Below are 27,646 nucleotides of genomic sequence, written 5' to 3' on the forward strand. Positions count from 1 at the left end.
GCAGAGCGAAGTGTGTAGAAAGAGGGTAGGCTGTAGAAATAATTCCACTGAATACTTTCCCAGACCAATGTGAATTATAGTTTAATGACATCCTGAACCAGAGGTGTCAACTGTATGATTTTTTTTGTATAATTTGTCCAGTTTCTTGACTCTTGATTTTATAACATCTCATGGCAAGGGATTTCATAGCTTAACTATGTGTTATATGAGAAGTTACTGTTGGAAGCATGTCTAAGAAGAGAATTCCAAAGATATTTACGGAATTATCAAAATTATAGCAGTTAAAAGGCACCAGAAGGATGTTGTGGAATGGAGTTATTTTATTCAAAGGCTTTTTGGAACATAATGCTAAGTCATTTTATGTTGAGTTTAAAACGATAAAGATGCATCTCCAGTTTCTCAATCAAAACCAAATCCATGCAAAACAAGTTCAGAAATGTTGAAATGTGAATATATTTATATTAACTCATTTAAAATATGTTTATATTGAAATAATAAAGTTAAATAATATGAAGGGCTGTTGAGTCTTAATGCTAGTTTTACAATGAATCTGAGGAGCTCATTGGTTCATCTGTGTTTTACTCTGAAAACCTGTCAAATTTAGGTCCAGATAGTTCAGATTGCAGATGAAGTTATGATAATTTTACAAGTATGGTCATTTAAAAAAAGCAATTATTAGCAAGACACTTTTTATATAATTGAACAAAGCACAAATACTATTCAAAAACGTTGAATTTCTTGTTATGAAAGATTATATTTGCACCTGCCAGCACGTATGTTGCTTTTATGTCCAAGTTCTTTTTTTTAATGAGTATTTACTTCTATAGCGTGTTTGATTGGAACATCCTTCACTACATTAATCCCTATTACACACATTTATGTTTTAAAAACTATATGCATATCTTTAAATAATGTCAAATCTGCGTTCCCTGTATTTAGATTTCCTGTGTTTTTGTAGGCTTGCCTTGGACTGATCTATACTGTGTATGTGGACAGCCTGAATGTGTCCCTGGAGGCTCTCATTGCAAATCTCTGCTCATGCCTTGTCCCTGCTTCTGGAGGGTCTCAGGTAAATGGAAAAAAAAAAAAAAAAAAAAGAAAAAGGTATTTTTCCAGTTAATTGAATTTATGAAGAAAACAAAAAAAAAATTCTTTAAATATTTTTGTTGAAAAAAAGATCATAGTTCAGCTGAGTGCTTTCCCTGTGGCCTGCGAGTGCTTTCCCTGTGGCCTGTCTTCTAAAGAGAGCAAAAATTCCATTCCAGTATGAGGTCAAAGGGTTAATTTTGTCACTGAGTTGGCTTTTTACAAGGCACAGTAACAAATCAAGCAGTTTGTATAAGTTTAGTTTTTAATAATAACTCATGTTAAGGAAAATCTCTGTTGCTATATATGTATTAAGAAGATTTTTTGTTGTTGTTTGTTCATTTTTTTTTTGTTTTACATATCCTTTGTTTTAATTCATTTACCTGTGTCTTTTTCTTCATGCTGTTGAGTGTAGAATTGATCTTTCCTTTGGTAACTGTTTTAAGTTTCTGTTTCAAAAAGCATCACAAAGCAAAAAAACCCCAGAACATTTAGCATGTTTTGTTGGGTTTTTTTTCTTTTTTCTTTTTTTTTCTGAATTGAATATCCCAGGTAGCCCACACATTTAAAAATCACAGAGAAGTTTGTAAATACACTTCTTTTTCTTTTTTCCTTTGGCTTTCTATGAGCAAAAAGTCAGATTTGTTTGTTGATTTACTTAAAATAAATTATTCCTATACATTAATAGTTTTCTGACAGCCAGTTGGGTGTTATTTGTTTGATCTTTATGCTGTGACATTATAGGGAAATGTCATGAAACACATCTGGAAACTAAGAATGCAAATGGAAATATTTAAAAGTGGATTTCATATGCATTTTCTCATGCTTTGAATCCAATCTATGTATTTTCATCCTTCTTGAAGTTGTACAAGTCCCTAATTCTTTTCTGTTTTTCCTGGAATTTCTCTTTCAGGTAAATGTAGTAAAATCTCCTTTTAGCCTCATCTGATCTACATGATTGCTCCCTAAACTTTCAGTTTTGAAAGGAAGTAGTTAGATAATATCTCTTTTTTTGTCAGAAACCCTCTTTTTAGTGGTATTTGAACCTCATGTTAGAGGTTTTGGTGGTCCACTTGGACTTCTGGCTTCTTTTTTCTGTCGCTTCTTGGCTCTTTTTTCTGTCCCCCTTTTCTTTTTTCCTTTTTTCCTCTCTGTCCATAAGTATGATTTTTGTCACTGGCAATATCTTCTGCTAGAAGTCAGGGAAAATTTATGTTTCACCTTCTGCTTTCTTTCTTAAAATGAAATGATCTTTCACTTGCAACTTGAATTCGTTGATGTTAAAATTCCATTTTAACCAGAACATCAGTTTTTCTGTTTTCTTTCTTAAACTTGTGCTTCCAGGGCTAAATCTAAATTGTGTGTCTTAGAATGGAAACACTCTTTTGATGCTTATCTCCAGAAGTCTTCGAAGGGCCTCCCAGGTTGTTTGTGTGCCCAGTGCTGAAATGATCAACTGCAAAGCTAGTTACTAGCCTGCATCCAGGTCTGCTGCTTAAGTGCTGGGCAAGAGGATCTCTGTCACAGCTCAGGGACTTACTTGGTTTTACTGTGGAATGTTTTGCTTTCAGACATCTGCTGTGCAGCAACTGGCATTTGCTGCCTTCATGCTTTCAGTTGTCTTGAAAGCAGGATTAATTTGCAGTTATAATACTTTTTGAACTGTGATGCACAAGTGTATTCCTTTCACTCTCATTTCTAGTCTGCCTTGTTGGGGGCATGTTCTTGTGCTGCAAAGGTAACTGAAGTTCTAATTCTACTGAAATATTCTGTGTGGGAACATAGGACTAGCAGGAGAGTGCTCTTCAGTATGCAGATGTCACTTGGGAAAAAAATTTAGTCTTGTGATGGAACATGAGTGTGGGCATGCAGACAGCACATATCAAAAAACCTTCAATTACAAAATAACGTAGTTTTTCTGAGTTGAATGTGTTGTAATTTTTTTTTCTAGAGGGTTTTTTATTGCACTATTAAAAACGTAATATTGAATGCCTTCAAAAGCATGACTCACAAGGAAGACATTATCACACTATGCATTCAAGAGGTCATATACTGACCTCAAATTATATTTTGGATCTATGTTAGTTCAGTTATTCTTACTGATTTTAAGATTCTGTATACAAAAGAAATAATTTTTACAGGATGAATCACTTTATCTGTATGACAATAATATGTTTATTCTATATAAATTAAATTTATACTAAAAATATGTACGTTTGTTTCTACAGAAATTGTTTTCTTTGGGAGCTGGAGACCGACAACTGATACAGACTCCTCTACATGATAGCCTTCCTGTTACAGGCACCAGTGTGGCTCTTCTCTTTCAGCAGCTGGGTACGTCTAGGTCTGCTCTGCTCTGGGGGAGGTGGGGAAAATAATAAGAATTCACAGAGTAAATTATTTTCTGTTCATATTCAGCTTATATCCTGTGCCAAGAAAGCAACATGGTCAATATTAATTTGTTTTGAATGAAAGAATGACTAATAGTGCTTTTATCCCCTAATCAGGCATTCATATGTCGTTTCATATGTCTTGCCTGTGGTACAATAGCTCCAATGTTATCCACTATCTGCAAATGTATTGTAAATGGAGGTGAGCTTCTCAATTATGGTAACATTCATGTAAAAAGAATCTCTACCCCTTGGGTACTGTTCAAACTGAATAAAACCTAGTAGGTTAAAAACAAACTAGTAAATGAAAAAGTTGCTAGAAAAGGTACCAGGCACTGATAATGTGGAATATGTTTTCCCAAGTCATAGAAAATAATTTTGAGTGATTGGATTTTTAAAAAGTAGCTGTACTCAGGCACATGAGAAGAGAAACAGAAGCATTTATTGTTTAAAGTGAAGTTCTTGAATGCTTCTGAAACGGTGAAGAGATTTTAGTCTGTGCTGTAACATCTGTTGCTGACCATCCATAGTGAAATTATTCCAGTCAAAACAGTAGTAAGTTATGTTTCCTACTCCAGCTAGTTGTAAGACCTAGTGATTCTGGAAGTGGAAAATCCTCTAGACAACAGAAGATTTCATACGGTGTATCTGTCGAAGTCTATATCAAAGGAATTGATATCAGATCTGATAAATACAATATAAATACTTAATTGTATTCTTTCAGTATTCTTACAGTATTATTTCAAAGTATTCCAAGAGAAATATTAATATTTTGTGGATAAATGCAACTAATATTATAGATGCTGCTTATCCTGACCACAGTTCCTGAGGTTTTACTTTGTTAATTATACCCAGATTCATTAGAATTAGACTGAGCACACCACAGGCAATGGTTTAATCATGGAAAGGCCCAAAAACAACTTTCGCTTTGGTGAAGATGTGAATTATGACATGAGTCACAGTATGGTATGGTATGCTTGTTCTATTAATGTGCTATGAGGTACCTAAGATGAGGCAATATATTCTAGGGCAGTGGTAGCAAAGGTTACTGCAAATTCTCAGTTCTGAAAATGTCAAAGGAAGCAAGGTTTTTAGCTAGTGCTTGGACAGATTAGTTACTGTGTGACACATGGCTTTTGTATGGCAAATTGGGGTTGAATTATTTTATGTCACAAGATCAAACTGAGATAACGAAGACAAACCATTTCATGCGTCAGATTTATAGAGAGAAACTATGTAAGGAGAGAGTGGGAATGTGAGTATGGAAGGAAAACCAAAAGTACCGTCTCTTCCTCTCAGATTCTCAGTAAGGTCAAGTGTGCAGATAGAGCCTTTTAAATCCCACTCATTTTGTATAGAATGAAATAATAACGCTTTTGTATGAGAATGTAATATCGCTTTCAGATGGGATTTAAGCTGATATTATTAACCACATTTTATTAATGGATAAATATGGGCTCACTGATGTCATGTAACTCCCTGAAGAGCTGCTATAGAAGGGTATTAGAGAGTTTAAAATGTAACTAAAATGCTTAGTGTAATACTCTAGCCATCGCTAACACTTTAAGTCTTATTTTTTGGAATTGTTTAATTCCTTATTATATCATTTATGCTCTGCTGTTGTATACCTCTGACTTACTTTTTGTCTACCATCTCTTCTGTTACCATTCTCACTTAGTTTTTTTCTGTAAACATTCTGGTTTCTATACTTCTGCTTTTTTTCTTCCTCTGAGTTGCACTAAGTTTTGGAGTTCTGATCTTTCTTGTGTTTTAATAGCATATAAGGAGTACAGGAAAGAGTCAGTAAGCACAAATACACCATGTACCCATTCCAGGAACACTGCACGGAAGAATATGAAAATCAGCAGGAGAGGGAAAGGGAGAAAATGTGGGAGAAGTTCCTTATTACTCACAGTTCTGATTAGTGACACTTCATATTGGCCCAGAGAGAGAGAGAGAGAGAGAGAGAGAGAGAGAGAGAGAGAGAGAGAAGAAAGTATGTGAGACAGATAGAGGGAAGTTTGTGATTATAAAACTTGGCATAGAAACTGCAAGCTTGCATCCCGTTTCTCTGAAAAGATGATACAAGTTCCAAAGGGGAGGGGAAAAAAAAAAAAAAAGAATGATTCCATGCAACCTGTCTTTTTTAGTGTAACATTTTCTCATTTCCTCAAAGCCCCAGAATTTTTGTAAGAGCCTAACTGATGTTCTTGTGTGGCATTTCTTCCTGTCTCTCTCCTATTCCTTGGTGTGATGGAGAACAGGAATCTTTTAAAATTCTGCAGCATGGAAATGTCAGTTCCCAGCTGATGTCTCTTTCAAAGTTTTTTGGGTCTCAGTATCTGAGGGTATATAGCATGATGGTAGAATCACCTTGTATCTTACAAATTAAAAAATGTTAGCATTGTGTAGTGTATATCACTTTAAAGAATAGCACACGGCTCCTTTGACATGTAGATGTTATACATCTTTGATAGAGTTGTTATGTTCTTCTAAAGGCAAGGTTTGTTGATGTGAAATTTATGTTTGGGTGTACTGAAAAAGTATTGTCAATACAGCTGCAGATAGCTATCTGTAATGGTTGTGGAATATAAAACATTCTTAATTTATTCTTCTTATATAAACTTATGTGTAGCATTAATGGCAGGAGTCCTGAAAGAATCTATTAGCCTATCCCTTTGAAAAAAATTTGGTTTTTTTCTTTTTTTTTTTTCTCTAAGGTAAAGTCTAATACTTTTCTTTAGATGCCATAGCCTATTAGAAGCTTTTTGTTGATAGTAATGCTTGTTCTGTTTCTCTGGTTCTTATCCAACCTAGCAAAATCCTTTGACTTCCATTGTCCAGCATGTTGTTGGCTAGTTTAATTTGATGATAGCTATGATCCCATTATATGCCTATGTTCAGAACACAAAGATTGACTAGGCTGTTTGTTGAGTAACAGTATGTTCAGTTGTTTGTCTTCCGGTACAAGTCATTTAATCCTATTTGAATTACTAATAGAAAATTGAAGAGTAGTTAGAAAAATATTTGTGAACTGGATAAATCACCTTTTTAAAAATAGCTCTTTCTTTGAGAAAGATGGGCGACAAGACAAAATTTACCACTATGAATAGATACAAAAGTAATTTCAGCATTTATTTTGAGAAATATTGTGCAATAATACTCTCATCATGCTTTTTCTTCTTGGCAGGATAATATGTCAGAAGATGACCCTCCCTATATTACCAAGTTTACAGCATATCTGGAAATAGACTTTGCTTTTACTTGGGCCACAAACTACAGTTGGGAAAAACATCCCCAATGGCTTTAAGCTGTAATAATGAACATCAGTCTTTGACACTTTAAATCTTACATTCTTTTTATTTCAAAAAACGTAATGTATGAGAATAACGTGACAAGAGCCAGGCATGTAGCTGGATCACTACACCTAAAAAAAATATTTCATCAGCTAAGAATAACAGTAATCATGAAGCTGTGTTTATGAATGGTCCATGATAAATAGAAGTGTTTAAATACTCTTCTGTTTCTCCTTGCCTATTAGTGAGATGTTAGATATCTGTTAAAGCTCTTTTGGGGATTGAAGGAGATTTTTATTATTGTTGTCTTCTAGTCCCTCTCATTATATTTACAATACGTTCCTATGTTTCTGCTTTGAACTCTTTCCTTCTCCAAATTCAAGTACTGCTTGCCTGCTTCATTCTGGTGTTGTTATTGAGCATGGCTTTCTTTGGTCATTTGTATTTGAGACATACACCTCAATGGACATCATTTTCTAATGAACCTAAGGCAGAAAACTATCAGGGACCTCAGTGATATATGTCAAAGCAAGAAGCTCAGCTTTAATTAGCACTTTTAATTTTTGCCTGTTTCAACAACTGGCAGTATGAATCGCACTGCTGAGCTGATCAGAACAATTAAGAAACAAGATGTTCCTTAAAAATTAATGTTTTACCCTACTTTCCAAACTCTGAAGACAAGGCTTTTCCTTCATTTGCTTGTTGCTTGGTCTCTTACCTGGGCTGCCTTTCTATCCTCACATTTCCTTTGCTCCATTCAGTAGACCTCAGACCTGTGCGTTTGTCTAGCTAGATGGATTTGTTGCTTGTCACCTGCCTTACCTTGACCTTGCTACCATTTCTGGTCCCTGGCAGCTAGTGGTCTTCAGTTTCCACTGTAAACATACTGAAAGAGTCAAGGAAGACGATGTTTTGATATTGATTCTTAATGATAGCTTTTGGTCCCTGTGCTGTTAACAACCAAACCTTGCAAGTTTGACAGGAGATATAGTTATGGACCCCTTTGGGACCTACTTGCCTGGTACAGTTTCATCCTAAGGAAGAAATTTTTCTTTATCTTAGAACATGCATGCTGGTCAGATTGTCAGCATGCTGAAATAAAGCTGGCTTCATTTGTTAATAAACTTTCCAACATATTTTGCCTCTCATAGCACTACCTCAAAAATCATGATGTGAGCATAATTGTTCATAATTGTTTATATATCTCAAGGATAAACAACACAGTACAGCAACTGTTGACCTATGGAGTAACAGAGAAATGATCTGATGGAGATTATCTAGAACATTTCATTTCAATTCTGAGAAAAAGAATTGGTGCTGAGTCAGACATCAGCATCACTACACAGCAGAGAATTTCAAGCACTTTGCTTTCCTGAAAAAAAGAAAGACTTTGTAGTCTGTCAACTTTCATTGTACAATTTTAGGTACAAATTAATAGACAGTGAGTAATTAACAAAGCTGCTACAGTTAAGCTGCATTGTATACAGAATAGAGGCTAAAAAGGGTGATTGAGTGCCACGTGCATCTTAAAAGTAAGAGAACCTGAATGTCTTATGAGGAGTGGCTGAGGGAGCTGGGATTGTTTAGTCTGGAGAAGAAGAGAGATCTTTTCACTCCCTACAAATACCTAAAAAGAGGATGTGGTGAGGTGTGATTCGACCTCTTCTCCTGTGTAACTAGCGATAGAACTAGAAGAAATGGCTTCAAGTTGCACCAGCAGAGGTTCAGGTTGTCTATTTGGAAAAAAATCTTCTCCAAAAAGGCAAGTCAGGCACTGGAATGGTCTGCCCATGGAGATGGTTGAGCCTCAGCCTTGGAGGTATTCAAGAAACATTATGATATACTGAGGGGTGTGGATTAGTGGAGAAGCATTAGTGGTAGATGGACAGTTGGACTAGATGATCTTGGAAATCATTTCCAATCTTGGTGATTCTATGATTCTAATGTCTGGGAAGAGTGTACTGTAATGTGAGATCAAAAGACTACGAGTGCCTTCTGTCATAACTCCTGAACTGATTTTCTTTTATGATAAGTGAAAGCTTAGATACCAGGATAGAGATTTTCTAAAATAATTGGTTCTCATCAGTCTATTCTTCTTGCATTTCTATTAGTCAAGAGGACACAGAAAGATGCAGATATTTTCATTTTCCAGAAGTACAATCTATTTGTGCAATCTTATTCTTGTAGATATTGGCTTCAAACTCCCTTCTTAGTGACCCTAGAATCTGACTAGCATAAATTGCCTTTTTCTTCCTTTGTAGATGCAGTTAACTTGATGTTACTGATTCTTTGGCATTTGAAACATGTAAGTCCAAGTCAAGCAGAGGAACCGTGTTCTGGACTACAAAAGTGCTTTTTGAGAAAGACCCTAATTGTATTCAAAGTATCTCATGGACAGTGCTGTGAATGTAACTCTTAAAATATTTCTTACGTTTCAGAAGAAATTCCATTATTAAATCAGTGGATTTTCAATAAAATAAAGTTTGTAGGAGTTAAATACTTTATAGTATGTAAATTTAAGATGATATGACAAAATTGTTCTATGAAAAAGAAATATTTTGAAGAAATGGTCTTTAATATTTGCCACCCATTTTATTCTTTCCTTCTAAGGCCCAGTGTTGATGATAAGAACAGATGGCTTAAGATTTTCCTCCAGCAGTTTGATCCTTATCATTTAGAAAACTATAACAGAATTTTCACCATACTTACGTCACATATATATCTAATGTACAACAGAATATTCAAGCAGTGAAGAGAGAACCATGATGACTGACATAGTAATACCCTTCATTTTAGAAAGATAAAATGTGGGGAAACGATCAGACTAGAAGAAAAGAAGTCCAGTGTGTAATAGCCAGCATGGCAAGTAATGATAACAGAATGTGGCTTGATGTTTTTATTAGCTTTGATTTATCAGCTTTGATTAACTATATATTTGGTTGATTCCTTCTTAAGTTTTTAGTTGATGTATTACTTATGCTCATTCATATCATAGGATCTTGCTTTCTAGAAAGTTTGTTCTTGGTCATGTAGAATTTCCATGGAAAAAAAAAAGACAGTTTTTTCTTGGAATAGGCAAAAAGTTGATTTACTACAGTAAATTTGAATTAAGAAGATTTTTAAATTCTGCACTAGGGGAGATAAAATGTTCCGCTTGTCGTGTAGAGTATCTTATGCCAACAGGAAGCTATACTGAATTAGAGAGTAAATGGGTAAAACGTTCCCAAAATATGCACGTATATATGTCTATTGCTGGGAAACATTAAGAAAGGGCCACTGCGCAGCCAACCCGCTAGCTGGCTTCTGCTGTTAAGAAAATCCCACTGTCTTCAAGACAGAACAAGAATGCTTTAAGTTTAATACTGTAATTTGTTCAGAAATAATATAGGGGCAGCTAAGCAATGAGATATTTAATCTGTGCGATGTTGTATGAAATGACCCAATGCAGCATTTTCAATTCAGTAATATCTGTAATTAAGACATACACTAAGATCAGGTCATCAGTGTTGTGTTGCTTCTTTGCATCTCATGTTTATCATGAGAGGTCAGTGATATGAGCCAGAACTTCTGTAACTTCTGTCAGGTTGCTTACAAACTTCTTGCCCAATTCACTGGATTTCTTTTTTTCCATGAAATGTATGCACTGTGAGATGGGAACATGTATTCTCCGTGTTGAAATTAGACAGCATGTGCAATTGAAGCAATTTATGAAGTGTTTAATCAAGGAAGTTCAATCAGTCTTTGATCTCAATAAATTGTGTACTCTCCAGTCATTGCAACATGCTACTACCTGTCTTGTGAAATAGATGCTGCTGGCTTTGTTGTAAATGCAGTTTTAAATGAGGACCTGCGATTAAGCTCTATGAACTAGCAGAAGAGAATTTACTGTTCAAGCTTTCCTACTAGATTTGTCATGTCAAAGAACAAATAGAATACAAAAGGAATTTTATGTGGCACGTACTGCTAATGGGCGCTTACTGCTGCAACAGCAGAACAAATAGGAACTTGTTTTTTAAAGGTTTAGAAAAAATAAAAGGATATTTTGCAAGTTAATTTTGTACAGAGCCTCTTGCGCACTGCAGAGTCTCATCTGTTTTCTGTCAGCCCTCTCAGGTTATGGTTTGTTGCTGGGTCTAATTCAGTCACTCAGCCAAGTGCTTCCATGAGAGCAAATCCCTCTCTCTCTGCAGATGAACTAGCTCACCTTGGACTTGTGTGAGCTTTAAGCTAGCAGGTGCAAAGAAAGCACAAGGAACAAGACCATCCCTAACAATGACAGGCACTGGATCAGCTTCCAGTCAACTAATGTCAAACTGCACCTTATAAAGATGCAGCTCGTGTTCTTGCATTTGTTTGGCATATGTGGAACAAAGAGAGCTCTGTTGTTGACTAGTATATTGCTGGTGCCCTAATGCCACCCTTTCAGAGATACGAAAAATATAAACTCCAATAAGCAATAAAGAAATAAAATCAGAAGAGCAAAGGAAACTTGTTTTTCTGCTTACGGAAAAAAATTGAAACAGATGGCTTTTCTTTCTACTTTTACTCTTAGGAATGCAGAAATTAGTTTTCTCATTATTCCAAAGTAAATTTAATAGCACTTAAATTGTAAGACCTTACAAAACTACATTTCAAAAATTCAGTGCTAATACTTGTGGCTGAAGAAGAGTAAAATTTCAGTCCATATTTCTTCTTGTAAGATCACACTTAAATTGTTGCTAATACTTTTTTTTTTTTTTAGTATATATATATACAGTTTATCTAAATTCAGCATATGTAGATCTCAGCATTGTAAACTAGTTGTAAAGACTTTTCTGAAACTATTTCAATTCTTAAGCCCACTGTGTATCACTGATTGTTTGGTGGCAGTGATGCTTTCTGACCTGCATTCTGTTCTCTCTGCTACACCTGCAAGGTTAAGGTTAGGACCTCAATTTCTTTTTCAATGTTTTTTCTTCAAAAACAGTTATATTATGGTATCATATAGAAATGAAACCTGATAGATTAATGTCTTTTTTTTTTTTTTAATTTGTTCATTCATACATCACTTATTTCCTTATTCCTTTATTCATTCATTTACTCATCATTTCCAGCACGAGTTTTCTCAATTGCTACATAACTAGCTTTTAGTGCAAAATGGAAATAAAGACAGAATTTTAATATCTAGTTAATTTAAAGCATTAGTTAGTTATTATACTGTCAGAAAAACAAGTTACTTTTTGTATGTAGTATGAACATTTGTGTTGTCACAAGTCTTACTGAAATTAATGAATTTTTAGTATTGTGTTACAGAAAGCAGTGGTTGATTAAGTTCTGACAGTTGCCATTGGGAAAACAATTAATTACAGGAATATATCTTTATCCAGTACGGTTCTGTTTAATTAAAAAGAAAACCTAAATTGAGCTTTTCATGCTGTGCTGTGAAAAGTGCTGTAAAAGGGAATACGTTTGGCATGCTTACTGAAGGTTACAGTGTTGATGTGTTCTGAGTATGTGGGTCTTGGCGCTATGTTTCAGGGCACATTAGCCCTATAAATACGTTTTTGCATTGAGGAAATTTTATAATGGAATGAGCAGATTTTTTTTTGTTGTTGTTTTTCTGTTGCTTCTTACTCTCTGTGGTGAATGTACTGTGCCAATTCTGAAATCTTTCAGTTTGTTTAGGAGTACATGCTTTATATCCAGCCACTGTCAAGGCCCACAGTGTAACACAAATCCATCTGGTCTCTGATACCCTCTTCACGAGGGCTGAGCCTATTCTGCTTTTCCTCCTGTTTCTTCCCTTCCACAAACTTTGCAACTTAGATCCTGAATCCTGCAGACTTCCTTCAAATAAATCAGTTCTCTCATGTCCCACTGCTGTTCCTTCTGTTATGTCAATGGGAATTGCATGCTATCGAGTTTCCTCATCTCTTGCAGGATGTGTAGAGCAGAAACTTCATCCTCCAGAATGCAGTCTAGTCACAATCTTTCTTTAAACTAGTGTGTGCATAGATTTACGTAGCATAGATTTACATAGTACATATGATAGATGTGCTTAAAACTAATTCAGAAGAATGTTCTTCCTTTGTTTACTGCTGAGGACTTGCTGGCTATTCAGTTGCAGTGTGGTGAAGTATCAGTATCTCAGGAGGTCAGAAGAATCTCACAAAGAAAGGATTTCACAGAGAGGTTTTTTTGTTTATTTGTTTTGGGAGGTTTTATGGTGTGTTTTTTTTTTTTTTTTGAAGTATTTTAAACTATTTAACAGAGAATCAAAACACTTTAAGGAACTAAAGGGACCTTTTCTACTTTTGATTATTAAAGTGTTCTGCAGTTTTCTTTTTCTTAATTGAGTGTTTGTGGTTTTATACTTCATGAATATCAACCAACAATGCCTGAAGATAGCTCTAACAGAACATCGTTATCAGCCACCTCTGTTCTTGCTGTCTTTGCATTTCTGTGCTTCCATTAATGTAAGTCTGCAGTCGTTCTGTCCCTTGAGAAAGACTTTGTAGTCCTTAGACAGGAAACAGATATGTTTGCAGTTTCTTGTGTATCCTTGACCATTTTTCCTGTGTACAGTTCAAGAATGACAATACCCTTCTCATTCTTAGATATTTTCTTTCTAAGGATCTTCATGGTATTGCTCCCTCTCTGCTGTGTTTTGTTAAAAGATATTCTCTTGTTCTACATGAATCCAGTCAAATTATGCATATCTGTTTGCTCCCAGTGGAGTAAATGGATACTTCTCCTCTATTTTGGGGATTCGGGCAGCATTTCAATTCATGAGTATATGTCTGTTGTTCCAGTTGACTCAAAATCCTTCTACAAAATTTTTTCAGAGCGTTCTAGTTCATCGAGTCTCACCTGTGAGAGTAATAAAGAAACTCTCTACACTGAAGTTAGGTTTGTGCAGGAGTACTGTTTACCTCTACGTGCACCTTTCTTAGGACTGGAAATCTAGGTATTTATGAGAAAAATGTCCAAACCTGGTGGATTCCTGCTTTAGATATCTTAATGAGTAAATAAACATAAGTTGAGATGTGAAAATAAAATAAATCATATTTCAGCACAGCAGACTTTTAGCCAAGTGTTAATGAGTGGACAGTAAAAGAATAAATGTTTTAATCTGCTGTCTAAGAGTTTAATATTAAAGAAATATTGCTTGCCACTTTCTCTGTTGGTAAAAAAAAGAATATTTTCCCCTTAACAATTCTGGGTTTAATTTTAAATGCAGACCTATTTTGATTGATATTTTATTGGCATTTATTCTTTACTGGAATTTGGTTCTGATAATAAGAAACAAACCAAAACCAACAATAATAGCAACAACAATAAAACTTGGAGTAAGTAACTGAACTTATTTTTAGAAGCATGTGTCAAACCTGTCTGCGTGAGCCAGGCACGCAATCAGTTGGAAACCTTCACTTGTAATACAGGTTATATTTGTATAGCTTAAAATATGTTGTCGTGCAAATTTGGTATTTTACTTCATTGCCATGTGAGTACTTTCAATATATGAAACCACCATTTGTATGTTTTACCTTCCATTGTCTGCTCTGCTTTATTGAGAAAACTATTCAACACTATCATTAATCTTGAGCTTAGCAGTCTTACTTTGGGTATGTATAGCTTAAAACTATGCATATGAGACAGTTGTGCCCTTTTGTCTTTCAGGAATGAAGACATTGTTATCTAAATATTTTCTTGTTAATTATCTTTAGCTGCATCATTGTCTCTGGAAAAAAAATTATGCTTAATCATGATCACTCAGTGTATGGGCAGATTTCTGTTTGAAAGTTCTTGGAAGCCAGAGGGTTTTTTGTTCCTCCTTTCAGTGTGTCTGCAGAGGGATTTAATGAAATTAATGATAACAAAGTGGTATCAACATGCAGATGACAGACATGACCATACATCTTCCTAAGTAGATTATGCAGCGTGTCCGATCCCTGTTTCCTCGTGCTTGTGTAATATTTGGGTTTGGATATCAACTGTCTGCTTTAGTCAGCATCGCCAGAATATAATTAGTGTTGTTAGACTTTGAGGGAGCAATATTTAGGTAGGAATGTTTGTCTGAAGAGATTTTATTTTTTTATTTTTTTATTTTTTTGCTATACTTCTTTTCAGTCTCTTGGATACAACATTGAATGATCACTTGGCCTTTTTGGCATCTAAAGCATCATCTTTCTGCATGCTCCTCATATGCCTTCCCTCTTCCCACTTCCCCTGAAGCTTTATGGAAAAGTCTTTGACCATTCTGTGTCTTCTAAAGAACATGCAACCATTTGTCTTTCAGATTCTAAATTACCTTCACTCCCATTTCAAAATGAATAGGTTTTTTTTCCTGAAAATGTGTTTCGATTCTAGTACTGTCTGTCACACCCACTGTTTGCTTCCATGTGCTTAGAAATCAGTAAGAACACTTTTTTTCATTAAATGTTTAATTCTTTGAGAGAGTCTTAGCTAGAAGCTTTGTGCTTTTGAAACTGTTTCTCCTCCTTCCCGGTCTGACAAAGTCCAAATAAATTAATCTCTTGGGGGTACTTGTCTGACTCATATTCTCCGTGCTACCCAGCCAGAAAGCAGGATAAATTAACCTTTACAAAACTCTGTGCTGGCACAGCTATATTGCTCCCCATTCGTAAGTTTGGCTGTGATTGAATCATGTAATATGGAGTACAGTCCTACTGAACTGCGTAATTTCCGAGATGTACACTGAGCCTTAGCTGAAAGACATTACAGCTGTGTTCTTACACTTTTATCTGTGTGTAGCTGATGGTAGGTGCAGAATAATTTTTGGATTGGGCAAATGAATGCAATTTGGCAGGGATTGCCTATGACTACTGAGTATATTTGCTGCCTCTTATTTATTAGTTAAGCATGGAATTCATTCATTAGCAGTGCTATGCTATTATATCTAAAAATAAAAATGAAAAGAGTTCTGTGTTTTTCTCTTATTTTGTTTCCCAGTTACCTTTAGAGTGTGACACTGCCTGGCACAGAACTTGTACTATGCAATCTCCAGTGGCCTTTCAGAAAGGCTTTTCTGTCTTTGTTGACCCATTTCCTGGATTAGTCTGGCTAAGTTACGGATTATTTTGTCTGTTAAGCTTTTTCTTGTGTCCAGTAATTCAAGAGTGGCATATTGGCATAACAGTATATCCAGCTAGTTGAGCTTCTAACTTTCATGTTTATAACTCTTAAAAAGTTTGAAGAAGTTAATGATAATGTTTTATTTTCTTGTAATATAAAGGACACTGAGTAACTTGTCAAGTGCACCTTGGTGTTTTGCTTTTTTTTTTTTTTTTTAATCATGCTAGAATAAATACTTAAATTCTAGAAAAACAGGAAACAGGCAGAATGATACATTTGTTGATGTAGGATGTCAGATAATTTAGTATAAATTACAGATTCTTTAAATACTTGAAAACAGTGAAGGTCAGGAAGCCTCCATTCAAAATTTTCCAGCATATGTATAATATTTTACAGGATGTCTGTCTGTCAGTGGACTGCAAAAGAATAATCTGTAAAAACCAACTTGTTTGTTGTTTTTCGTGTTGTCTATTTATGCCCTGACAAATGAGCATCGGATGTAGTGTCGAGTCTGAAGAACAGCGTGCAGTTCAAGGTTACAAACAAGCCAGAGTGTGTAGCATGAGGAAACTAGACATGGGCTGTTATTCTGAACTGTTTCTTTTCAGTAAATTAATGTTCTGGCCTTGAAATAACATGTTAGTGTGGTCAGATAACTCAATTCATGATTTAAATGATTTATAAAAGGAAGGTAATCAAAAACTTTTCTGTGAGTAATTTGTGTGATTCTGTCAGATGAAAATTTCTTTCACAGTCATTATATTTTTCAGACTCTTGAAAAAATATATATTTGAAAGTATGTGTGGAGCTATAATTTTGCATCAGCTTAGAGACCACTACCTTGAAAGTGAGAAAATTCTTACTTTCTTACTTAAGAAAATGTTAATCTTCATCTTGAACTGTAGGTTTTATTTATTTAATTTTCTGATTGTGTTGTGTACAGAGGTCCATAATTTGCAGATAGAGACTGAAAGCACTGAAAATTTCAGGTTTTCTGAAGCTAGGAAAGCCCTTCAGGTTCTGTCACATGAGGTAACTGGGACACCTTGCTCTCTTGTCTCTTGTCCCCATTTGGCCTTCACCCAGCTGCACAGCCAAGATGTGCCAGGCCCCACATATGATGTCCTGCCCAGCTTGTTCAGCAGGGAGGCCTGTTGGCCAACTGCAGATTGCACAGCAGCAGTGCACACAGTTTGCAGCTGCTTTTAACCGCTTTTTCCAAGGACTTTGGACACGTGTCAGGGAATGCCAGACTGGAGAGAGAATTCTTCCTATACTTTCCTATGTGGTGGCCAATGGCTGGGCGGTCTCCTTGCTTTGGCTAGAGCTTTCATTTTTCCCTTTTAAACTCTGTGTTGTATCTTTTCCAGTGTCCTTACTGTTCATTTTTTTTTTCCTCTACTCCTTACAGGACCTGCTGATAAGTGAAAGAATGTATTTAGATGCTCTTGGGTTTGGTCCCTGTCACAAGCTCTGTAAATAAAGCAGTGCTTTTGTCTAACTTGGCAAAGCTGGGGCTACACCTGGTGCATTCATATTGTAGCAAACATTTTAAATTCATCCTCTGTGACAAGTGAGGAAGTACTGAAGGACAAATGGAATGTAATAAAAACATTTACAAGAAGGGTCATAAGGAAGATCTTGGGAGCTACAGGCCTATCAGCCTGACCTCAATACTGAGGAAGGTCATGGAATAGGTCATCTTGAGTGTAATCACATGGCATGCCAGGGGATCAAGTGAAAGGCAGGTCCTGCTTGACCAACCTCATCTCATTCTGTGACCAGGTGACCCAGCTGGTAGGTGACGGAAAGGCTGTAGTAGCAGTTGATGTAGTCTACCTAGCCTTCAGTAAAGCTTTCACACTGATTCCTGCAGTGCTCTCCTGGAGAAGCTGGCAGCCCGTGGCTTGGACAGTAGCACTCCTTAGTGGGTGAAGAACTGACTGGAGGGGCAGCCCCAGCGAGTGGTGGTGAATGGAGTTAAATCCAGCTGATAACTGGTCACAAGTGGTGTTCCCCAGAGGTCCTGTTCAATGTCTTTGTTGATAACCCGGCTGAGAGGATTGAGTGCATGCTTACAAAGTTTGCAGATGACACCAACTTGGAAGTGTGCAAAAAAGTGTTCATGTGCCTGAGAGTAGGAAAGTCCTGCAGAGCTATCTGGACAGGCTAGATCAATGGACTGAGTCTGAATATTATGAGCTTTAACAAGCCCAATTGCTGAGTCCTGCATTTTGGTTACAACAACCCCATGCATCGCTACAGAACTGGGGGAGAGTGGCTGGAAAGCTACATGGAGGAAAAGGATCAGGGTGTTGGTTGGTGCTAGGTTGAACATGAGCCAGCGTTTTGCCCAGGTGGCCAAGAAAGCCAATTATCAGAAAGGCTTATATCAGAAATGGTGTTGCCAGCAGGAGCAGGGAGGTGATCATCCCTCTGAACTCAGCTCTGGTGAGGCTGCAACTCAAGTACCATATTGAGTTTTGGGCCCCTCACTACAAGAAAGACATTGAGGCCCTGGAGCAGGTTCAAAGTAGGGCAGCAAAGCTGGTGAGGGATGTATAGCACAAGTCCTGTGGGGAGTGACAGAGGGAACCTGAAAGGAGGTTGTAGTGAGGTGGGTGTTGATCCATTCTTCCCTGTAACTAGCAATAGGACTAGAGGGAATGGCCTCAAGTTGTTCCAGGGGAATTTTGGGGTGAATATAAAGAAAAACTTCTCCAAAAGACTGGTCAGGCATTGGAATGGTCTGTCCAGGGATGTGGTTGAGTCACCCTTGCTGGAGCTGTTCAAATAGTGTGTAGCTGTGGTACTTAGGAACGTGGTTTAATAGGCAATATTGATGGTAGGTGGGTAGTTGGGCTAGATGATCTTGGAGGTCATTTCCAATCTTATTGATTCTATTATTCTACATATTCTTATGCATGATGTAAGTTTGTACATGGGAGGTAACAGCTAAAAATAGTCATCTCAGTTTCAGATTATATTGGGGCTGATTAAGCTACAATGAAAAACACTTTTGTGAAGCGTGATCTACATCTTTATCTGCAGCTACTTATATGCAACAAAACCAGAGTCATTTCCCTAGTGTGAATATTTATGTGCTATACGAATTTGTTTTCCTCGAAAATCCCTGTCAAAGCCATGTAGCCTTATGTAGAATTGTTTGACGACTGTTGCATTTAATCATAAGAAAACAATTTCAGATGTTTTAAATATATATTCCCAAGCATCTTGATAAGGTATTTGGTGTGGAATTAAATTTTGTAAGAAGCCTGCTTGCTATAATTTTAACTGGTTGAAAACAAGAAGTATATTTGAAAGCAATCTCTAAAACCTTTTGGGAAAGGACCAAGGGCAGTTCTGTATGAAAATAGCAGTTGAAGTTTTTAATTTCTCACAGAGATTTCTGAAGTAGCAGCAGTTTGTCTTGTTGTACAAATGTATGCATTCTTATATACAAGAAAGGGCACTGTTTCAGTTTAGCTTTCAACCATTTCCTGATGATTTTTTTTCATGTAAGGAGACTTGGCTTTTTTTTAAAGTTATACTTACATAATGTATTCTAAAGTAGTTTGATTTACAGTAGTGCAATATTCATATTAGCGATATTTCCTCTCAAGTCTCTACCATTGATTTCATGAAGCTGTTAGGATTCTTGGAGAACGGAGTTCAAAAGCACAAGCTGTTATGTTATTGATTTATTCATCGTAATGAATCTTTTTGTCAAAAGCTTTCTCTGATTCCTTGTCCTTTAAAAGTAGAAACATTTTGAAGTTATAGAGAAAAAAATGGTCAAAACAAAATAAAAATTACTGAAGCCAAATGAATTGTTAAATATAATACGGCTGTGGTGGCTCTCACTTCTTTTGAAAGACTGTTTTTAGATAAGCAGTAGTTTTGTAAAGGTAGTGCAGACTGTCTTACTGATAACCCAAGCTATATCCTCAAGGAACCATCATGCATTCCAGCATATTTCAGGAAATTTCATAAATTTGATCGTATCTCAGACATGTCTATTTTTTCAGGATGGAACTTTGTTTTAAAGGAAATGTATTTTTGGTGTTCCCTGTGAGCACACAGCTTTGTCTCTTAGGAAAATTATATGGTGCTTAAAAAAAGTCCCATCATCCGATTCATGTGTATTACCCAAAATCTAGTGGGGTTCGTTTAAGCAGTCAGTTCTTCTTTAACATATCCTTCTGATGACATTGCACTCCCTTAGTGCACTTTTTTAACCTCGTGACTCCTAGAATGCTTTCTATGGATGAAGTATGAGTGTGTTTACTGGGAAGTGTTTGTCATTTTCTTTTTTAGCTCAGCAGTATTAAGCTTGGATAAGTGACCAGAATTGAATTCTAGGTACATAGAAGGTTGTGCTGAAGGTGCATATGGTACTGTTTGAAGTCATTATTGAGTGTTACTGCGATTTGTGCTGAGAAGAGGAATTGTTTTGAAAGTGATATTGAAAAAAGAGATGTTATAGAATATATTAGAAATGTAGAAATGTATTTTGTTGGTGTTTTAGCAATCTGAGAATAGATCAGAAATTATGCTACAGAAGGGGTTGAAAAAATGCGGATTGGTGATTTATGGATCTACATATGTTCTTTGAAAATTCCCCTAGAAAGTGGTGCATTTTAATGTGATTTTGCATCTTCTTTTGGAAAGTTGTTAAAGGTTTTGTTTTGTTTTTTTTTAATGTTTTTAAAGGAATCCAAAATGTACTCAGCTTGTTCTGTGCCGTGCTTACAGAAAATAAAGTTCTCTTTCACTCAGCAAGTTTTCAGAGGCTCAGTGATGCCTGCAGGGCTCTGGAGTCTTTGATGTTTCCTCTCAAATATAGGTGAGTTGAGCTGTAGATCTCTAAATTCTTTGACTCATTGCTAACTTGTAACTCACATTGCATTGTCATTAGCAAAAACTGTGCTGTATTTGTTTGAGTAAATTTCAAATAAAGTTTTCATGATCAGATATAAAAGTTTTCTAGAAGCCTTGTATGCAGCATTTGAAAATCTCTTGCATTGACAGTGAAATGATGAAGGGAGAAACATCCTACCTGCAAATACAATAGAACCCAACTCACAGCATCAATTAGATGGTAAAATTTGATACTAGTGATCCATAAGTAAATGCATGAAAAAGAAAACATTTGGGCAAGACCTAATAGCTGTGTGCCAGTAAGTAAGAAACAATGCATGCCAAAAGAATTAGAGACAGTGGTAAAAAAATTGAAACAGTGGTGCACTGGGTTTCTGACTGGATGCAAGGAAAACATGTTTTATTGTAAGAATAATTAAGTACTGGAACAGAGTGGAAGACTGGAAACTTCATCCCTGTGGGTTTTTAGGACCCAACTGGACAAAGCCCAGTAAAACTTGATCTGAATTCAGTCTTGGTCCTGCTTTGAGCAGGTTACATTAAGTGATCTCCTGGGGCTCTTTACAACCTGAAAGATTCCTTGATTCTAGGAAAACATCTGTATTAGCTAGTAACAGTTTTTAGTCATTGACAAATAATCTCCAGAGGATGAATTTAAATCAAATTTAAATATAAATAATCCCATTTGGGTCCAACATGAAGTGGAAAACTTAATGTCAAGTTATTTGGCTTTTAAGCAAGAAGACATGTAATTCTGACTCATCTGTTTTAAAGAATGCTTGTATTTTATTAGCATATTTTTATGTGTTTAAAATATTTCGGAGGTAAGCATAATATTAATCTAGAATAAAAAGGAGAAAAAATGAATATGTTGGAATGTTTATGTGATAAAATAGTAATTAATGTAAATTTTTAATTGTAATTATCTGTTAAGAGTTGAAATGCATTGATTAATCCAGATCCAGATTTTTTTCTTGCTCTAATGAAAAGACTTAAATTGTTGATCTCAAGTAAGCAGTAGCTGAAGTAGATCTGTATGTTTAGCAGTCACTTCAGTATCAAACTAATTTCATTTTGGTGTTCTTTATTAATGATATTTTACAGAAGTCTGAACTGTAGCTTTCTGTCCAATATCTAATCATGTTTTTAAAATGAAAGTATTATCCATAACTTTAATGTTTCTGATCACCTAAAAGTTTTGAATGAATATAATATCTGTATAACATAAATATTACAAATATAATTTGCTTTTATTTTGCAAAATTGACTGGTTTACAATAAATTGTGGACACTGTGGTATAATCATTTCTGGAGTTTACATGGCAGATACTTCTTCATGAAGTTTTTCACAAAAAGTGCTTATAGTAAATTTAATTTATATAGGAAGCTTGAAAAAAAAAAAAGTGTTATGTAAAGCAATAGAAGATTTTATTTCCCTGTATTTATTCTTTTCCCAGTTATCCATATATTCCAATTCTTCCTGCGCAGCTATTGGAAGTTCTCAGTTCACCAACGCCTTTCATAATTGGTGTGCATTCTGTCTTTCGTAATGACATTCATGAGCTCGTAAGTATGACTACTGAGAATGGTCATAGTGTCATGTACCATGCAGAGATTTTCTGTGCTTCAGAGGTGTTCTTATGAACCATCTATATCTTTTGAAAATATTACTGCAAAAGACAAGACAATCAGGAGGAGAGAAAGCATAAGCATCAATTCTTCTATAAATATGTTAAGGCTGTAAAGAAGGGAAATGATTGCATGGAGTGCAGGATGGGAAGGAAAGGATCCGTTTCCAAGTTTGTCATGTCATGAAATTGAACACCTCTTTTAGTGTTATCAGGTAGTGTTATCCCCAGTTATTTTGTGCTTAATTTTTAAATATGCATTTGAGAATCTGATCCATAGTTACAGAAGTGCCTAGAAACATATACTTGTACATTAAAGTTATCATCATTTTCATTGCCTTTTGAAAACAGATTATCAGATATCTCAAATCACTCAAACGCAGACCTGGATCATCCACAAACACTAGGATTTATATTCATTTTTGACAACTAGGTACAGATACAGTAATATGAAGTATTTGGAGTATTTCCTGTATCAAAAACATTCTGTACATTAGAATTAGTACTATTTTAATGTGCTTTTATTAATTTGTCTGTAGATTATGAAATCTGAACTGTTGGATATTTAAACTATGTAAGATCATGCTCACAGTACCACCAATAATGTTTTTGTTTGTCCCTTACAGTTAGATGTAATCATTGCCGATCTGGATGGAGGCACTATTAAAATTCCTGAATGTATTCATCTTTCTCAGCTTCCAGAACCACTGCTACATCAGACTCAAATGGCGCTTTCTCTAGTATGTTTTGATACAAAACTCATTTTCCACTTTCTCATCTTTTACAAAACTCTCTTTTCCACTTTTAAAAGCATGAAAAAAGTATTTTGGTATTAAATTGCTTTCATACGCAGTGAAATATGTGATTTCAAACTGTAAATCATGCCAACGCTCCTCATTTTAGATTAATGTATTATCTGATGTTAGAGTAAACATTGTCAGTAATTTAATTTAATACCAAAATAAGATTTTTCTCTTTTCAAGAGGAAGATAGGGATTTTTCAATCATAATGAATTTGAAATGAGTTCAAACTATAAGTTCTATAACATACCTCAGTCTATTATTTGAAGTAAACTACTGTAAATATTATTTTGAGAAAGAAGAAAAGGTAATTTATCCTTGCCTCAGCAAATTGAGGGGGAAAAAATTGTTTTAAAAATTCTCTAGGTTTTGCATCCTGATTTGGAAACAGCTGATTATGCCTTCCCTCCCCCACGAACAGCTTTATCGCACACGAAAATGCTGGTAAGATTTCTTTGTTATGTTTAAATTTCTTAGAAAACTTGAAATTTTATACTAAATTTGTTTTAAGAATTTTGACTTTGTTTTCTTATCCTTTATTACTGGTGGAGTAAGGAATCAGCACCAGGACATTGCATTCTGCTCTGTAACAGCATTCGCCTGGGTTCAAAGCCTTTATAAAGATGCTTGCATTAACATGCAAACACCTTATTTTCCTTTAAAAAAAGTGGTCTTAAAAAGGCTATTGAGTTAAATCTGTCTTTTCTCTGTTTCACAGACCAGTGAAGTTGCAAAATTTTGCTGGAGTGGGCAAACTAGTTTCTGTATTTCTGTCTATTTGTCTGTCTATTATTTGGTAAATGCCTGATTTTAGAGACATTAAAAACATTAAATAATTTTGGAGTAAATTTGGGTACAGATAAGTGTGATAGTCACATCAGCAAAACATAAGACCCTGATTTTACTAATACTAATGTTTGCGCATGTTGGGAAAGGAATTGTATGGGTTTTTTAAACATTCTTTTTGTTTTGATGAACTTCATTCAACCCGAATGAAACAATACATGATTGTCTGTAGTCCATAAAGCAGCCCAGAGAGTTATCTACTAAGGTCTAATTAACTTAGGTTACAAATAGTTGTGAAGCCATGACACCTTAATAACCTAGTAAAGCTACTGGCTTTAGCTTGAAGGAACTGCAGCTGGAGTTGATGATCTGAATAAAAATACAAGAGCCAATTCAATTTTAAAATGCATCTTGGTTTTGTTTTGCAGGTGTATTCTGCAGTTGTCTAACATTCTTTGCTGCTTGCAATTTTCAAGTTAAAATTCCTTCAAAAAAATTATTCAAACACTTTCTAGTATCTCAGGTTTTAGACATAGCTGTAGTCCAACTAGATACAGGCAGTGAAATGAAAATAATGTGGATGACACAGTATTTGGTTGCAGTGGTTTTAATTGCATCTGGCCTGAAGATGACCCTGACCCAAGGCTGCCATCATCTGTTCATATCAGTTCCACTAGCACATCCATGTCTTTGTAAGCACTCCCCTACTCAATTTGATGAAAATAAACCTGCTCCAGTGTCACCACCTCCAATAGAGATGACACAGTAGAGCCATGCTATCTTAAGGAACAAATCCAGGCTAAGATACCCAGTTTTCTTTCATTACCATTGATTTTCACTGTGTGACCATCCAAACAGTTACATTTGCACTGTCCTAACACCGACAGTTCTGTGCAGGTATGAAGAAAGAAAAACAGGAGAAAAGGGGTGGGCATGTACTAAATCCGACGTTATATGCCAGACACAGGTCAGTGAAACTGTAGCCTGGCATCAGATGGATTTGTGTATATGCACTTCACGTGACGTATGGCTGCACTGTTTGACAAATTAGTAGGCATCCCATCAATTAGCTTTATACTAGCTTTATATGAAGTGTGAAAAAAATTATAAAACGAAAATGTTTTGACAATATGTTCAATGCTTGTAGGATAAAGAAGTGCGAGCAATCTTCCTTAGGCTATTTGCACAACTTTTCCAAGGATACCGATCATGCCTTCAGCTGATCAGAATTCACGCTGAGCCAGTCATTCATTTCCACAAGGTAAAAGAGAAGCAGTTATTTTTATTTTTATTTTTGTTTGCTTAGCATTTGTAGTTGTTATTTTATTACCACGTGCTTGCCTTTAGTGTAAGTGTTTACAGAACTGAAAGTTGAATCTCAGATGTTTTTTAAATTGCTGTTGACATGCAAAAATTAATCAAGATCATTCTGACATAGCATAAAATCAGTGTTTTTTAGTGGGAAAAATTGTAGAGGCAGTGGTAAACGTGAAGTGAATGACATTAAAATTCATTATAAAGAAACATTTGGGGAATCATCAAGGAATTTTGAAAAGATGTATGTCTTTACAAAGCAACAATTGAAGGTGCCAGTTTTGTTTTATTACCTGTAAGATATCTAACTGTGTACGTAAAATCCTGTTGCATCACACCTGGTATAAATACAGGTATAAAAACTAATTAGGTAATATAAAAAGTTTCAGTTAGAAAGTACCTCATGTTACTGAAGTCTGCTGAAAATGCAGTTTGCTTGTGCAAACATAGTTGTTTCTATTTTCGATACTGATAAAATACTTGCATTCCTTTCTGTGTTCAATGCAGGCAGCCTTTTTGGGCCAACGAGGCTTGATTGAGAATGACTTTCTAACCAAAGTTCTCAATGGAATGGCGTTTGCTGGTTTTGTGTCAGAGAGAGGTCCTCCCTTTAGAGCCTGTGATCTGTTTGATGAGGTGAAAAGTGGTTTTTTTTTTGTTGTTTATTTCTTCTTTTAATCCCAAGTAAATTAAAATGTACCTGTGACTTTTCAACTTCTTAAAAACTTAAGTGCTTTTAAATACTCACTGTGTATGATATAAAACTTATGCTAGTTTCTGTTTTCTCATTTTCTATTAATCAGGCATTTCTAGCTTACTTTCATAACATCGCGCCCTGTCCATATATAAGGAATTAAAGATTTGTGTATTGCCATATGTAAGTCATGGTAATACTGTTGTCAGGTTTGGAAATGTGTAATGTGTCACATGTTGTAGTACAGAACTGAGTAATTTAATTACATTCTTAGAAACACTAGAAAAAGTAATGAGAAATATTAAATTAAATACCCAAGAAAATGAACTGGGACAAGCATTTTTTTTCTTTTTTTCTCTCTCTAAAAATCAGTACCATGCTTTTTCTATACTGCTTTTTATTTGAATGTACAGTACAAATAGAGTTTGGTATTAACTGCTTAGCAACAGTGCATTTGAGAAATGTAGATTATAGCATTAGAAATGCCAAAGGAATGATTTAGGTATGTAGGATTTCTGTGTTAGGTTAGTCTATAACGTCTGGCAGCAGAAGCTCTATATACAAGTGAAAATATGTCATGCTGCAGAGCAAGGCGACTGCAATTTTTTCCCTTTTTTCTTTCTCAGTTTCAATTTAATATTAGCATTTCATAATATAAACAATAACTACTTCTAGTTAAATTGTAAGCATGTTGGTTTTTTTTGTGTTTTTTTTTTTTAAGTTGGTAGCCTTTGAAGTTGAAAGAATTAAGGCTGATGAAGGTAATCCACCAAAAATGATAAAGCATGTTAGAGAACTTGCAGAACAGCTCTTCAAAAATGTAAGTTTACTCTACCTATTGCACTTCAGAATTGATAACACTGAAAATTCAGTTTTCTGAGATTGATCCAGTCTGTGAGAACAGAAATGACTACTTGTGGTTGTCATCTGCATTATAACTAAAGACTTGGGAACTTAAAATCCCAACAATTTTGTATATTAAGGAAGTTCAATATATTAATACTGATTTATTAATGTTAATAGCGATTTACCAATGTCCTACTGCTATTCAGCACAGTTTTTTTCATGTGTATTCACTAAATATATATAAACTGTTATTTTCTCTGCTGCAACCTGTCTGTGCCAAACAAGTCTCCTATCTTACCTCAACAGTTTCCTATAAGAAAACTGTATATCCAGTTTGGCGTAGTGCATTCTTCCAGCAGATGTGCCCTGCTGTGTAACCCAGGGCCCTGGTTTCTATGTCCAGCAAATGTTAACTATTTAACATCTTACGGCGGGTTGCTTCTTGGACTCTTTGGGTTTCCTAGAATACTGTTTCCAGTTTCATTCTTTCCTTCCTATCATGCCTTTATGTTGTACAGTGCTTTTCTAAAATCTCTTAACATTCCATTAAATAGGGTTTTTTTAATTGTTTACTTGTTTTATTTGGCATCAGCTAATCTACGTCCTCGTCACATTTCCTGTCGTTATTCAGACTCAACAAAGCAATATCTATTTTGCAATCAGTCAACACCTTTATCACCCTATCTTCTTCTGTATCCCATTTCCCCAGAACTATAATTTACAACTGCTCTGCTATAAAAAACACAGAAATTTCTAACTAGTGCTAAATTCTGGGCTTTTTTTGCCTTTGTTTTGCCTTTTTTTTTTCTCCCCATAATGTGTTATCTTTGAGCATTTCATCAGTGTTAA

General features: G+C 35.4%; 1 protein-coding gene across 4 annotated transcripts in view; it reads left to right on the plus strand.

The window, feature by feature from the left end:
- Nucleotides 1-27,646, plus strand: part of SBF2 (SET binding factor 2) — a gene marked incomplete at both ends in the record, with an annotated part of 234,361 nt that overhangs the window by 112,320 nt on the left and 94,395 nt on the right. For 3 of the 4 annotated variants that reach the window (XM_079536628.1, XM_079536630.1, XM_079536629.1), the window contains 9 exons: nt 959-1,069; nt 3,315-3,420; nt 20,561-20,693; nt 22,186-22,294; nt 22,983-23,096; nt 23,524-23,601; nt 25,091-25,204; nt 25,765-25,893; nt 26,673-26,771. In XM_079536628.1, the coding sequence (XP_079392754.1) occupies nt 959-1,069; nt 3,315-3,420; nt 20,561-20,693; nt 22,186-22,294; nt 22,983-23,096; nt 23,524-23,601; nt 25,091-25,204; nt 25,765-25,893; nt 26,673-26,771 (993 nt within the window). The remainder of the gene's footprint in view (nt 1-958; nt 1,070-3,314; nt 3,421-20,560; nt 20,694-22,185; nt 22,295-22,982; nt 23,097-23,523; nt 23,602-25,090; nt 25,205-25,764; nt 25,894-26,672; nt 26,772-27,646) is intronic. The other variant, XM_079536631.1, reaches the window with a different exon arrangement.

The sequence above is a fragment of the Tetrao urogallus genome, assembly GCF_951394365.1.
Source record: "Tetrao urogallus genome assembly, chromosome: 6".
Taxonomy (NCBI): Eukaryota; Metazoa; Chordata; class Aves; order Galliformes; family Phasianidae; genus Tetrao; species Tetrao urogallus.